The following is a 14,985-nucleotide window of genomic DNA, read 5'->3' as shown; positions in this document are numbered from 1 at the left end:
TCATTGTGTCCCAGCAGAGGAAATACATTCCTCCTTCCAGCAGCCAGAGCTGCTATAAGTGGAGAGCTGGAGCTGTGAATGGGTAATGTGGATAGCAGTGCTCCTAGGGAGGTAATTCTCATGGAACGCAGGCTGACACAGTGGGGCTTGGTGTCCCTGCTAGCAGCTGGCCCTCCTATAGAGGTTTGTGAGTCTGCCACTGGTCATGAGCTAACAGGCCAGCTAGCTAACAGAAGCTCATGCTTTTAGATCCATATGGCTCAGGTTCAGGCTTCCCAGATGACTCAGCCAGGGCTTCATTACACACATGCTCCACTTGCTAATCCTTATTCATGTCTCTGAATAATAAGGATTATTTTACACATCCTGATTCCGCAAGAGACTGGTCTGGGACTTTAATCATGTTTGAGTTTAAGTAACAAAACCTGAAAGAATTGTGTGTGTAAATGACCCACATCAATTAAAATATTTATGCCTATATCTGTAATTTTCACTCCATGCATCTGAAGAAGTGGATTTTTTACCCACGAAAGCTTATATCCAAATAAATCTGTTAGTCTTTAAGGTGCCACCGGACTCCTCGTTGTTTTTAATCAATCTAGCGTGAGTCTTTATTCCCCACCCTTTCCCCTCAGGGGCTGGTCTATATAAGAGTTAGTGACTCAGCAACAGCTTCTAGCTACAGGACTAGTCCTTAAGTTCAGTCAGTAAGAGCTCATGCTTTTCAAATCATAAGTTCCTGGATTTGTTCCCCACAGACAGCTCCTCAAGGAGTTACCACTTTGGGTTCTCCTGAAAACATTTGGCACAGCTCTGACCTCCTGCCTCAATCTGATGGCAATTCGGGGATTCCTGCACAGCAGCAATACCATGGTCTCTAGTACCACTGCGTCATTTGTCTCAGGACAAAGCCGAGCACTTTGTGAAACATAAAGGCACTTAGCTCTTCTCCATGCCTTGTACATTTTGCTGCATTCGCTTGCTCTATAACATGCAAGTTCAGGTTCCAACCAGCTCATCACTGTTACCTTGGGATGCCCGATAGACTTCAAAGCATTTTCATTGTAAGGTACGGTGTCGCTAGATACTATTACTGTTAACGAATGATTAATGGGAGGTTTGCACTCACTTTCAGATCATCCAGGTTGGAAGGGAGAGGGCCTGGTTTGATAGAAGAAACACAGGTCTGTCCGGAAAAAGTGGTTTTCACTGGGGAAAGGGGCATGTTGGTGACTGGAGTTGAGGAAGAGTTTGAACTTTTGACCATTTGCTCACTTGGTTGCCTGAAATTACAAAGGAGAGGTTTTGGGTAACAGTGTCCAGTTTTTGCCACATTTACTAATAGAAAACAGGACTTACTTATGGAAGGATGGCCAAAGAACAGCCCCTGCCCATCTAAAATATGATTTAACTTCTACATCATAGCTGCTTTCTTCTTCACTTTAGAGGGGTGCCCCAAGGTCCCAGTATATAATGCTCCATCTAGAGGTTATTGTAAAGAACATTGGAGACACTATAGCAGGGCATGGGGAGCCCTAGGAAGGAGTGCAGCAAGAGCCTGCAGAGTTCACGGAAGGGGCTGCAGAGAGAGGACTGAGGATGCTTATCTTTCCTTGTCCATTTTCAGGGGGGATCAAAGGAGGCCTTATGTGGCTGTCATCCCTCCATCTGGCCAATCAGAATAACGCTTTGGATGTGACCAGCGCAACATTTTCAAACTGTGCTTCCAGATCCCTGCTATGCTGCACCAACAGGCACATAAGCATCGAGGAGGGACCTGCAGGAGAGCCTAGAAAGCCCCCCAAAACATCTAAGTCGCAGTCTACTGTGCAGACATTGTTCTTCACAGGCTGCTGACTCACTTGTGCTGCGCCTGGGGGATTCCCGGGTAGCTGAAGTGCTGCTGATGCTGCTGACTGAGGATTTGTAGCTGCAGGAAGAGCTGCTGCTGTTGGAGGAGCCTAGCATAGGCTGAGTCCATGGGCGGAGGAGACTTCTCCGCTTTCTGGTCAGGCGGAATGTACTGGTGATATTTCAGCTTCTTCACCTTCGGCTTGGCATCCTTGGGCTTTTTGTGGCGGTTCTTGCTGTCGCTGGACGATTTTGACTGCATGTCATACAGAGAAAAGAACAGGGGTTATCTGAGAAATCAGGCCCTGAGCTGGAGTTGGCTAAGTGATGACATTCACATGTATGAATTTAGAGACCTGGAACCAGAGGATGGGAATGTCCGTACTCCTGTGGACATTCTGCGCTAAGAATTTAAAAATTCTACACCAAAAAATTAAAAATTACGTGCACATAATTTTAAAATTCTACAAGTTTTATTTGTCAAGGCCTGGGCCTGCCCCAGAAACACCCTGGGGCCCTGCCCCTCTGCATCAGGCGCACCAGGTGTGGGGCAGGTAGGCTCAACCAGGCAGGATCCAAGCATGGAGGGGCTCAGTGTGGGAGGATCCAGGTGTGGGGTGAGAGGATTCTGTGTGGGACAATCTGTGTGCAGGCAGCTCAGTGGGGGGTCTAGGTGTGGGGGGATCTGGATGCTCACAGGCTTGTTGGGGGTGTTCCAGGTACAGCGGCAATGGGACTCTGCAGGGGCTTCCCAGTGAAGGTGGCAGGGGCTCAGCAGAGGGGTCTGGGTGTGGGGGAGTGGGGCTTGGTGGGGTGGGAGTCTGGGTGCAGCTAGTTGGGGGTCTGGATGTGGGGGCTCAGGTTGGTGCAGAGACTGGGGCATCATGGTGGGGGTTTGAGTGGAGGGAGCTCAGTGGGTGGTGGTCTGGGTGCAGGGGTGGGGGTCCAGAGGCAGAGGGTCTGTGTGAAAGGGGGCTCCAGATGCAGGGGTTGAGGTTCAGTGGGGTGGGGTTCAGGTATGGAGGGCTAGGGGAGTTCTGAATGTACATGGTAAGGCTTGGCAGGGGGGTCGGGGTATGGGAGGTCCGGATGCATAGGGGTTGGGTGGATGGGGGAGCAGCTGCCTGTACAATGACCCCTCCCCACACAGTTGAGGAGCAATGGGGGCAGGAAGCAGGGGAGGATGCTGAGCTTCCTGCAGCTGCGGGAGGTTTCTGGGGGTGGGTCTGACACAGCCCCAGACACACTTTGCAGGGGAAGAGGAAGTCCTGTCTTCTCCTGCCTCCAGCCCAGATGGGACTAGCATCTGATCCTGGCTCAGGGTAGAAGCCACTGGCTGGGGTGTCCCCAGCCCCATGGTGATTTAGCTCTCTGCCAGCTGCTCCGGGTGCGTGAAATGATGTACCTGCTGTGCTAGGGAGTGGTACGTGACTGCTCTTGCAGCTGCCCTTTGCTTCCCTGTCAGAAAGTCATTTTTTCTGCAGGAAAGCAAAGAAATCTGAATTCTGCGCATGAGCAGTGGTGCAGAATTCCCCTAGGAGTAATGTCCTGAGCCCAGCACTGTCACCTGATCCTAATGGTGAGCCCCAAGTGGTCCTTCCCCTCCAGGGCTCTGCCTACATGCCAAGGCCCCAGATCTGGAGACCACTCCTGTCTCTAAGTGACAATCACCGAAGTGACGCACCTGCTTCCAGTCACACCAGATGAACCAATAGTATCCAAGGAGCTTCCCTTTTATCTTGAATTTTGCATTCCTAGTTTGTATTCTTTTCCCTCTCCGTGTAGCTGGTGGGGCTATCTAATACTCAGAACCTAGAGAATTGCCCACATTGAGACTGTGTCAGAATTCAATATCCAGGGCTTCTCGCAGGGCACAATTCTACTCCTTGACCTTCATGGCGGCTCTTAAATGGGATCCACTACGGAGTTCCATTCATGCAGGGAGAGCAGCACACCAGCCCTGGGGTCTCCTGTGCAGAGCAGGACAATAATTGGGGTTTTCACTCTTTTGATTTTAGTGCTTCCATTAAAAAAATCCCAGTGTGCAATTACCTAGATCATTAAAGTCAATGGAAAATGAGGGGACCTGCAGCAAACTAAGCAGAGATAGTCCCCATTGTCTTTCCTGAATGAGCAAACAAGCTTTATACCAGGCTTTGCAGTCACTTGGGCATTGGGGATTACAGACTGATTTACAGACTGAATTAGTGCATTTCATTGTACTATAGGGATAACACGTGCACCAAGGACCTGGTTAACTTTTACTAAGTTGCATTTCTCTGGTTAAAGTTCTGCTCTCAGGTCAGCCTGGCAGATTGTGACTCTGATATTCTGCTTCCTTTCCATTCCTGGACCTCCCAGTGGGTGTCCACTAATCATGTTGCATTGGGAGATCTGCCCATGCATGACAGCAGAATAGCATTGAGAGTGTCAGAGGAGTATTATGACTTAATAACATCCTCTCTTCTCACAGCTGTTTGTTCAAAAGGCCTAAATCCTGCTCAGAGATACAGGGTGGGTGAGGCAGTATCTTTTATTGGACCAACTTCTGTTGGTGAAAGAGAAAAGCTTTTAAGCTACACAGAGCTCTTCTTCGTGTCTAATCTAATATCTTGGGACTGACATGGCTACAACAACATTGCATAAATCCTGCTCAGTGAGGAACCAAAAGCTGCTTTCTCTAAAGCAACTAAAATCCTCATCTGAGGCCAGTCCTCTTACTCATCTACTCATTTACATTGATTAGCCTAATTCAATGTACTGCTGGGGGACTGAGAAGTCACACTCACTACGGACTGTGCTGCTCTGAGTGCGAGGAGCCCAGCCCTCTAATGCACTGTATTGAACTCCTCTGTGTGACCCTGAGGCTTGGCATGCTGATAACTCTAATAAAACAATGACCATGATATTGAGATCCCAGCATCAAGGGGTGAGTGGTCTTTCAGGACAGCAATGTGTGCTGTGAGACATGTCCCGGGCAGTGGGAACAAGGGGAGTGTTTATGCAAACTTTTCCAGGGGATCCCGGCCTGGGAACAAGCTAAGCAAAGGCTCAGTCCAGACAAGACAGAGGTGATTCTAGTAGGTAGCATCTGGAGAGCATCTCAGGATTGATGGTCTGGATGGAGGAGCACTGTACATCTTTTATCCTTATGTGAGGTTCACCATGTGGGGCACTTCTGGAGCAGGGATTTCTCTTACATTCCCAGCTGGTGGAGGTGACCAGAAGGGCCTGTTTCTGGTTGGTGTGGTGATGGTGGCTGGTATCTCTATAGACTAGATCACCGCAGTTCCTTCAGCATGGGGGTCCCCTCAAAGACCACTCAGAATCTTGTCCTGGTGCAGAATGTGGCTGCCTGCTTTCTCGGTATTGCTGGGCAAAATAAGGACATTTTGCCTGCAGTTCAGAGCCCACATGGATTCCCTGCTTACTTCTGGGTGCCACTCAGGGTATTGGCATTGATCTTTAAAGCCCACTTGCCGAGAACCTCCCTTTCAAATCTCCCACTACACCCTCCTCTTCAATCAGTCTCCCATCTCTTCTGCTCATCAAGAATCTTCACATCATCACGCTAGGAGCTGCTGGCCCATATCCTGCCTTGCATTTGTTTCCCTGTCAAGCTCTTCAGGATGGGGGGCCAAGCCAGTCTGTCCCATGGCCTGGGTCCTAGCTGCTCCCTCCCTCCCTCTGCACTGGCTCAGACAATGCACTCTCATTTACGGAGCCAAGAGTTGCGAATCTGGAGGCTGGGTGGGGACAGAGCATTTTCTGGGGTTTGCCAGCTCCTGAAGTGCCAGACTGAGTCTCTATGGGTATGTCTGCACTGCACTGCACAAGCCCCTTCCACTGCCATACAAATCAGTCTGACTTGGTCAGCAAGCACCTGGCTTCTAGGACCCTGTTGGAGATGGGTCAGAGCCTGAGTCCTGCTGAGAGACAGAGTCCAGCAGTTGTAAACCCAGATTTAAAATGCAGTGTGGACACTCAAGCATTGGCTTGGAAACACCAAGCCCATAAGCCCGGATCCCACAAACCTGGGCTTCGTCTGTAGTGTAGACATACCCAAGGGGGCCCTACCAAAAGGACTACAACTATAATGGCTACCAGAGACTTCTGACCCCATTTCCCAGCATGCATTGAGCTGGGGTGGGGACAGAAGGAACCCTGCTGGGCCAAGCGGGAGACTTCTGCATGGGGTGATCTGGACCAAGCAGTCCATGGACCAATGACAAGTGGGCGCTGCATAGCCCCTAGCAGGGGACAGCCTGACTCAGAGAAACAGCTGAAGTTTGGTTTTGGTTTGGAAGCTGGGTGTCCCTGCTGAGCTGCCATTCCTCCCACAGAGCATTCTGGCTCTGCTGTGAGATCTAGCTGCATGGACCTGGCAGCTCCAGCCCTGCAGTGACAGCATCCTGCAAAGCGGTCTGGCCTGGCTACCAAGAGCCAGCTGAGACTCAAGGAGGATCCCAGGCCAGGGAGCAGTGAGCCTGGTAGGATTGGGAAAGGGTCCTACCCCTCTCAGGGGTGAAAAATAAAATCAGATGACTTTTATTTAAGCCAGCCAGTGCCACAGTGCTGCAGTGCTCCACCTCGGGACTCAGCCTTGGCATACTATCTGCCTGAGATGGTGCCAGGGGAAGGAGCCAGAGCGGGGGAGGAATTGGGAGTTTGTTATTCTGTTATTTTGGGAGTGTCATTCCTTTGCATGGCCCAGTGAGGAGTCACCTTGGGTGAAGACACCAGGTGCCAGAAAAGAACCCATGACCCAGCCCAGCCCACATGAGCAGAGGGGAGAAGCCACTCCTAATATTAGTAATAGCAAGCACCAGAGAGAGAGAGAATGGAGGAAGCGTAAGCCACACCTTGCAGGAGAGGCTATCTATCTATCTATCTATCTATCTATCTATCTATCTATCTATCTATCATGACTGTAATATTCTACAATTGTGTGAAATGTGCATTAGTATCAAAATCCTCTCTTCCTATGGACAGCAGCACTTTCTGAAGAGACACATAGGTGCCTATGCAGCCTTGAGGCAGGGTTTCAGTACTGTGGGTTGAAACTGGCTGCTAAAGTGCATTAAGAAAATGTAGCTAAACTTTAATCAGCAAAACTCAGCTAGCCGTGTTGTCATTCTTCGCAAGGCGATGGGGTAGACACGTTACCTTCACCACCGCAGGCACCGGGAGGGGTGGGCTCTGCTGGCCGTTCACCTGCTTCGGGCTTTCACACTGGCTGTTTTGCACTGATGTCAGGTCAGTCACGTTGTTTTCAGAGCTGTGGGAATGATCCTGGAATCAAGAATCAGTCGCCATTAGCATGTGGCACCTAATGTCCAGGAATATAGGAAGCAGCATTAAGAAACCTTGTCATGTGTGGAAAAACGTTCCCTCTCTAGTCATGGAGCCAGCACCCTAAGTGGGTGTGAGCCTCCCAGCGGTCTGTGGCTGATTGGCACGGTGTTGTTGGGGATCCTCCTGAACATGCACTAGCTGCCTGCCTCAGGGCATGTGCGGACTGCAGCGATGGCTCTGCAGCCTCTGGAGCTATCACCTCTAAGGTGGGGCTATCCTTTGAGCCAGGGACATCGTTTCCAGCTCAGGTCGATATACTCACACTAACTCGCCAGAAACCAAAGTGTAGTCGCGGCAGTGGAAGTGGCGGGAGGGGCTGGCCACCCCGAGTATGTACCTAGCATCTCAGACGGGTCATACTCGGGATGACTAGCCCCTTCCTCTACCCGGGCCGCTGCAGCTACACTGCTATCGTGAGCTCTGTAGCTGCCTCCAAGCTAGCATGGGTATCACACCTCCAGCTTGCGGTGCAGCCAGACCTGAAGCGCTGAACCCGAGAGGCAGGCAGAGGCCCTCGGTCCTGCACTAATGAGAGTGCTGCTGCACAGCCACCAGGCACCTCCAGTGCTCCTCGTACCAGGAGTGAGCTCTAAGCCTGGATCTCACCACTGAGGGTGGTGTCTCCTTGGGCACTCCCATTCTCTTCCCATACTCCAGCCTTGGGAGTAAGGGGGAGCGTGGACGAGACCTGAGACCTTCCCTGCTCGGTGTCAAACCCCATTCACTACCCACACGCAGCCTCCGCACCAGGGCTAGACTGTACATGGGCAGCTGTTGGTATCATGCTACCAGCAATTAAATACTCCAGCACCACGAGAACCGACGGATTCTGTTCCTCAGGACTATTTACATCACCCAAGCCACCAAAACCCAGTTTGCAAAGATTGCTCTGTCAAACAGAGGAACAAACTAAGAGACAGGATGAAATCTTGCTCCTAACTGGAGCCCTGCAGTCATCGCCCTCATGGGATATCCCACACAGGCAGCTTGCATGTGCAATTGTATCCATCTTCTCCTAGAAGCTTGTTTGGAATACAGTGATTTCTCAGTGCAAGTCAGAACAAACCTTCCTGATGCCCTGCCTTGGTTTATATGTGTCTCACACCAATAGCGTTTCATCAGGCCGATACAATTAGACAAACCAAATGGACAATCATTTGGCTACCTGCCATAAGTGCTTGGAAAATTGAGGTACCCGATGCCAAGTACGCTGTGTAACAAAGACATTGGAATGGAGAAGAGTTGCCTAGCCAAGAATCCGTCACTGGCAGGTTAACAATATCTCAGGATCTTTTGCAGAACACCCCAGTGCTCCCTGGGACGACCAGAGACTGATATCCCCCTGCTTTCCCCTGCCTGCAGCCTGTGCACTCAGAGTGGGTCCTGCCCGGGGATCTTGTACTAGCCCATGCTTCACAAGTGGATTTAAAGAGAAAGCACGTTTATTTTTTCAGGATCCTGAGTCTGGGTCCCCATTTGTCTCATTAAGTCCCTGTCAGAGCAAGTTCCCTGGGGACCCTGGGCAAGGCTCATGGAATTGTCCGCTGGGGGCTGCCCTTTCCCCTTGGAGGTTGACAGGGGATGCATACACATAGCATGGCCTGCAGCTTCATCCCCACAGCAGCTGCTGACCCTCCCTCCCAGGCAGCAGCGCTCTGTGTTACTCCTGGAGTGGCCTGCAGTCCCCCATTTTCACGGAGTTGATCTCCTTCAAAGGTATTAATTACTGTCAAATGCTGGGGAAATGCTGCGGAAGGAAAGGCCTCCCCCCAGAGCCACGTGCACAGCCACTACCTCCGATTGCAGTTACAGAGACGCATCAAGACCCGGGGACGTCACTCTGGGGGAGCTGCTGACTGACAACCTGCTAGTTACAGCACTGGCCGCACACTGATGCTAGTTAGCAAAGCCCAGCTCTCCAGCTTTGATTTGTCTGGAGAAAAGCATTACAGCCCCGCTGCTAGCCAGTTCTACTGTCTGCTTGTACCCACTCCCCATGCCCCCTGCTGCCCCTTGGGTCTGGAAAGCCTCACCCTTTCAGCCTCACAGCCTTTCAGCCTCGATTCCTCTCCTGTCTGTGGTCTCCAAGGAGAAAAGCTGCTGACATGCTTAAAGCTGCCAAAACTACAAGAGAATCTAGGTGCTACGGTGATACAAATAATAACTACTAACACCGAATGCCTAGTGACCAATAGAAAGGGCAGAGGGGAAGCCACAGCAAAGGCATTTGCATCCTAGAGCAGTAGGGACAGGAAGAAAGATAAGCACTGCCCCCTCTTCTACAGCCAGATTCAGTCAGACCCCCTGAAAGGGCCAGAAATGTTTGGGTAGAGCCTTGTCCCTGTTGAGTGATGGCAGGGACTGGAACTGGACATCAGGCACTGTCACAGCAGAGGCTGTTCATGTGAGTTGCAAGATCGGTGCGTGGGATTCTGCTGCAGCATCTTCCAGAAAGTATCTGGCACCAGTGGAAACTTTGGAAATGCACCGGGCCTTTGCTGCCCCACAGACCCTGCAAGCTACACAAGCATTTGGCCTCCGTTCTTTCCTCCGTGCCTACATGACCGCACTGCCCATCAGTCACCTGTTCTCACTCTCTGACCTGAATGCCCCTTGCCAGGGCAGGCTGGGTTGGGAGTGAGTGAGCCTTTTCACAGTATGTGGCATCGAGCTAGATGCTCTCTCTCTCTGTCCCTTCCAGCCCAGATATAAAGCAAAGAAATAGATCAAAGGAAGCAATGAAGCAGTTAGGCTCCATGGAGACTCCAGGGCAGCTGGCTGTACAGGAAGGCTGAGCCAGGCAGGCCACATCTCTGCTTTCTTTTAAGCAGCCTGTGCCAGTCTGAGAGCTCCCAGGGATGGTCAGCCTAGGCATTGCTCCCCCTGTCTCCACTCTATATAGGAGGGTACTATGCTAGCTTCCCAAGGCCAGATACTGCCTCCTTTGCTCACACTGAGCAGAACCTCTCTGAGCCCATTGCGGTCTGTGGGACTCTTGGCATAGGGATGGTCTCCTGAGTGTGGGCTGAGACGGAGGCAGAATCAGCCCCCTCCCTAGCAAGCACACGCTTCCCCATGACCATGTGGATGGGTGGAAGGAGGTTGTTTAAAGCCCTCACTTGAAGGTTGCTCTAGGGGGTGCGTGCAAGGGGGAGAGAGAAGAGTCAGCACTGTGAGCAGCTTTCGGGAGGGCTCTGCAGTGCAGCCCCACAGTAACCCAGCAGTAAGTTCCTAAGCCCTGGGCATCGCTTGCCCAAGGGGATGAGCACCCCCCCCCCCATGGGGTGCAGAGTATTCCTGCATTCAGAGTGTTGGGTGGATGTCCAAATGCCCTCGCTGGGCAGAGGGGACAGGCTTCCCCAAGCTGGCTCCCAGGGCCAAGCCCTGGCCTGCCCACAGAACACTTTTTTTTTCTTTTTTTTACCTGAGTTGTCCCTGATGTGGCAGAGGAAATTGCCTCTGAGTTTTTGGTGCCTGCTGTTGATTCTGTGGAGCCCTGCAAATCCTCCCTCCTGGCCTGCTCTGGAGACAGGCCATCATTGCTACTGTCTTCTTCAAAGGCAAAAGCATCAGCTGATTTAGAGAAGCTCCCCTGGGCACCTTAACAAGTGAAACAAAGGCAATGGGTCAGTGGTGCGTAAACAGAGACAGCCATAGCAACGTGTGCAATGAACCATTTCAGCGGCTATACCAAACCCCCTACAATACACAAGTCCAGCCCCCAGTACCTGGTGTGGGAGCACATTGAGCACAGTTGAGGAGGGGAGGGTGATTTTGATGGAATGAGCAATAGCCCCTGGGAACAGTGCCCTGATTCCAGTATGGGCATTTCAGATATTCCTGGCTGTGATGTGGAGCTGTATTTTGTGCAGCATCTTTCATACAAGTGTTCAAACATAGGCATCCCATTGGAGTGCCCAAGAAACAACTCCCGTAAAATCATATCAGGGTTTTGGTGTCTCTGTGCCCGTTTTATGCCTAATACTCTGTACACATCCACCTACAGATCTGGGCCTTCTAGTAAGGGGCTCACAGAAGTGCAGCTGAGATCTGAGCTGAGATGGAGAGTCCATGAGGGGAGAGGTCAGGCAAGCTGCTCAGACTGCAGGAGCGCCAGAGGACAGTGCCCTGCAGGCTCATGTAGAGGGGCAGGGAAGAGCATCACAGAGGGCAGTAGGGAGAGATTTTGAAAAACCTGCCCCATTGAAATCTCTACGCTGCAGATGGATTTTGGCTTATTCTGGTTATCATCCTTTGAACTGATTTTATTTCAGATGTGTCTGTCTGTTTCCCATTTGTATCCATCTGCTCCAGAGCAGGCTGTGGGGATCAGGCCCTGGAAACTTGGGGCATTTCAATCATTAAGCCCTAATATGTTTCCTCCCAACATGGATGTGCAAAAATACGGAGACCCAGGCTCCTGCTCTCTCACTGGCCTCACTGGGCACGTTGTGGAGGCAGCACACTCGTGAGCGACACTCTCGTGGGCAAACGCAGCACAGTGATTCTGCTCCCCTCTAGTGAATGGGATGCTGTTGACTCAGGGTCTTTAGGGAAAGTGGGGGATCCTAGGAACTTGGCTAGGCAATTGGAGCCTGGGAAATAGTGTAATAGGCCCCCTACTGCACCAAGTGTAGTCCATGGGAGTTGCAGGTATTCAGCACCTCTGCAAATCAGGTTGTGGGGTTATGAGTCTGAATACAGATTGAGGTGCTTAACTGCAGAATAGGAGTGTGGTGTTCATCTCCAAAGAACACCAGGACTGGTAGACTCAGGAAGTAGCTCGGGGTGAGTGTTTCCCACCTAGGTGGTTGCTTTGAATCCAGAGGTATGTGAAACTGTTCTCACCAGAGGGGCTAGTGCCCAGCAGCCTGTGTGAAATGACGGGGGGGGAGGGTCCTCCTCCCACTGGACAAATGTTTAAATCACAAAACCAATGGATGCACTGAGCCTGTCTGGAGCCTCCGCAGAGAAGCCAAGGCGTGAATCAAACAAAGGTCTCAAATCTCCAGGCCCCTCCCCTCCCCTGGCTTCTCTGCACAAAGTACAAAGAGTTGGAAGAAATGCTCCAAATGACTAACTGCGCTTCCGGAATCCCACCAAAGCCTGGTCCAGAGGATTCCCAGGGCAGTGTCCCACACTCAGATGGACAAGAGCTCTTGACCCCAGGGTTGTGCTGATAAGCAAAGTGCTGAAAAAGCAAGGCTATTTTGCAAGACCCCCTGGAAGGCTTAGGCATTACTGCTGCTGTGGTCATATGCTGCCCAATCTTATCATGCAGCTCTGCACTCAGATAGCTCGGGGACAGCTGGGGAAGGAGGAAGGGCTGGGGAAGAGTGGTCCACCTGTCCGTGCTCCAAGCCTAGCAGTGTGCAGCTTCTCACCAACACACTTCGACGTGTTCTGACCTCTGCCTTCTGTCTGACCAGATAGGCATTATCGCCCATTTTCTTTGCACAGGGTGTGTTGTCCGGAGGGAGAAAGCAGATGAGAGACTCCATCATGTGTGTGGAATAGCTTGCTAAGTCACTGGCCCTGCTGTCGCCAGCTATGCACTAGGGGAGCTCCTGGAGTCTGTGCTCATCTGCCCAAGGCACTTGGTGGGAGGAAATACCACAGGAGCATTGCTAGTTACCATAGTTACAGGTCCCCCAGTGCAGAGCTTGGCTAAGTGCTGGGCTACGCACCCTAGTGGTCTGGGAGCTGCTCGCCTAGCCATGAGCCGCAGTACTCCTAGCACTGGGCTCGAAGGGCTCCAGTCCCACTAACATTCATGTATCAGGAGTAACACACAAGTGGTTTGGTAGGGCTGCCAGGGTCTCCAGGGTGCAAATACCCTCAGCACAAGGGCTCCAACTATTGGAACAAACCCCGCAACCTCAGCCCCAGGGCAGCCAAGGAGAGGGATAATGAGGTAAACTTGTCTCAGTGGGCTCCTTCCTCCATGCCATCCTCTTGCCTGCAGGGCACTGCCCTGGATCTGCCTGCTGCAGCTGCTGCTGTCCCCCTCCAGCAATGGGCTGTGTTCCCCTCCCAAGGCTGTCAGGTTGTGATTTCTAGGCTGCAGACAGGCTGCGCTCCCTCCAGAAGTGCACGTGCTGCCTGCCTGGCTTCTGCGAGGATCTAACATACTCCATTGCGCCCGGCGGGCACCCTGTCTGCACCCTCCCTGTCAGTGCAGGTCACTGGTTCAAGGATTTCTCTGTCACCGTAAGCCTTAAGAACTGATGTGCCTGGGAAGCTGCAGGAGCCAGCAACACCCAGAAACCAAAATTAGGTGTCATGCAGCACAGAATAGTTGTTCTAGGCCTGTTGAAACCAGCTGCTGGTTCTGGGAAGGCCAGGAAAGGGAGCTTGTCTGGTGGGAACCTGTGGAAGCTAATGGCACCTTTTATTCTTAAGATACCATGGGAGGTCTAGGAAGGGTGCGCAGGCAAGGGCATGGAGCAGTGTTGCACCAAAATATGCCAAAAAATAGCCACAGGAGCTTCAAATACTGTGGGGTTTCTGTGATGCCGAGAGCTGACTCAACGGCAGGGTGCTCAGGTGGTGACAATTGCTGTCTTGGTGAGTGCTGTCCTGAGAACTGGGTGACATAGCATGACAGATGGCAAATTATCCACCTTCAGTCTTCCTGCTGTCTGGAGCTTTGAAGGAACCCTATCAAATTCCAACACATTACCATCCTTAGCCTCATATAGAATCCTAGAAGATTAGGGTTGGACGAGACCTCAGGAGGTCATCTAGTCCAACCCCCTGCTCAAAGCAGGACCAATCCCCAACTAAATCATCCCAGCCAGGGCGTTGTCAAGCCGGGCCTTAAAAGCCTCTAAGGATGGAGATTCTACCACATCCCTAAGTAACCCATTCCAGTGCTTCACCACCCTCCTACTGAAATAGTTTTTCCTAATAATACAGCTGGGCTGGCAGTTAGGAGGCATTTAAATCCCCTCCAAGAGGAGATACACACCAAACAAGTGAGCCGAGGGGACCTCAGTCAGGGACAACATGGCACGCCAGAGCATGGTTGGAATTTGCTGCCTCTTACTTCACGTCTTGATACCAAGGGTCTGCATGGAGCAGGGAGAGGGGAATGCTCGGCTTATCTCGCTTGCTCTCACTGCAATCTGCGGCTATCCATGTTGTTTCATGATCCCATGCCTCTGCTGTAATCTCAGGCAGGATGGTGTTTGCTTGGGGCTGTTTTTAGTGTACTGCGTATTGTCCTCCTGAGTGCATTGGACAGAGTGATGACAAGGACCTGGTAAAAAAGGCTATTAGATCACCCCTCAGCTATGTGGAGCACAGGCAGCCTCCTGTTGCTGGGACATTAGGGATCTAGACTGGCTTCAGCACTTTTCTTTCACCCTGTTGGATGTGATTAGATGAATATGTCAACTATACTTTCCACTGTATAAACATTTAAAATTCCAAGGTTACAGTAAGACAATTTTAAACCCCGTCATTTTTCTGGTATTGCAAAAACAAAAGACTCAAAGTTTCAGAATAGCAGTGTTCCTCTCTGCTCCGTGTCTGAGCCTGGGCTGCAGGCCCCCAGGGGAATCATGGACCGGGCAAACACACCGTGCTGCTCCTTTGACTTAGGCATTTTGCTACATAAATCTAAAGGCAAGCACTAACATCATGTCGTGCTGCACAGTTCAGCGCTCAGCATTCAAGAACCCCAGAAGGTTTGTTTAAGGATGTGCCCTTGACTCTGCCCCCTTGTGTCTGAACAGCCAACAAAGGGTAGATTCACCCACTGGTTGCTGTGCCCAG

The 14,985-nt window shown here is 51.4% G+C and overlaps 1 protein-coding gene across 7 annotated transcripts in view; it reads right to left on the bottom strand.

Annotated features, from left to right (window-relative positions):
• Window positions 1-14,985, bottom strand: part of MYOCD (myocardin) — a 92,336-nt gene that overhangs the window by 15,739 nt on the left and 61,612 nt on the right. For all 7 annotated transcript variants that reach the window (XM_074971165.1, XM_074971160.1, XM_074971163.1 and 4 more), the window contains 4 exons: window positions 10,631-10,806; window positions 7,018-7,143; window positions 1,863-2,107; window positions 1,130-1,283 (listed from right to left, as the gene is read on the bottom strand). In XM_074971165.1, coding sequence (XP_074827266.1) covers window positions 1,130-1,283; window positions 1,863-2,107; window positions 7,018-7,143; window positions 10,631-10,806 — 701 coding nt within the window. The remainder of the gene's footprint in view (window positions 1-1,129; window positions 1,284-1,862; window positions 2,108-7,017; window positions 7,144-10,630; window positions 10,807-14,985) is intronic.

This window comes from Natator depressus, chromosome 14 (assembly GCF_965152275.1).
Source record: "Natator depressus isolate rNatDep1 chromosome 14, rNatDep2.hap1, whole genome shotgun sequence".
Classification (NCBI taxonomy): Eukaryota; Metazoa; Chordata; order Testudines; family Cheloniidae; genus Natator; species Natator depressus.
Note: the sequence above shows the minus strand (reverse complement) of the source record. Positions and strands in the feature narration are given on the sequence as shown.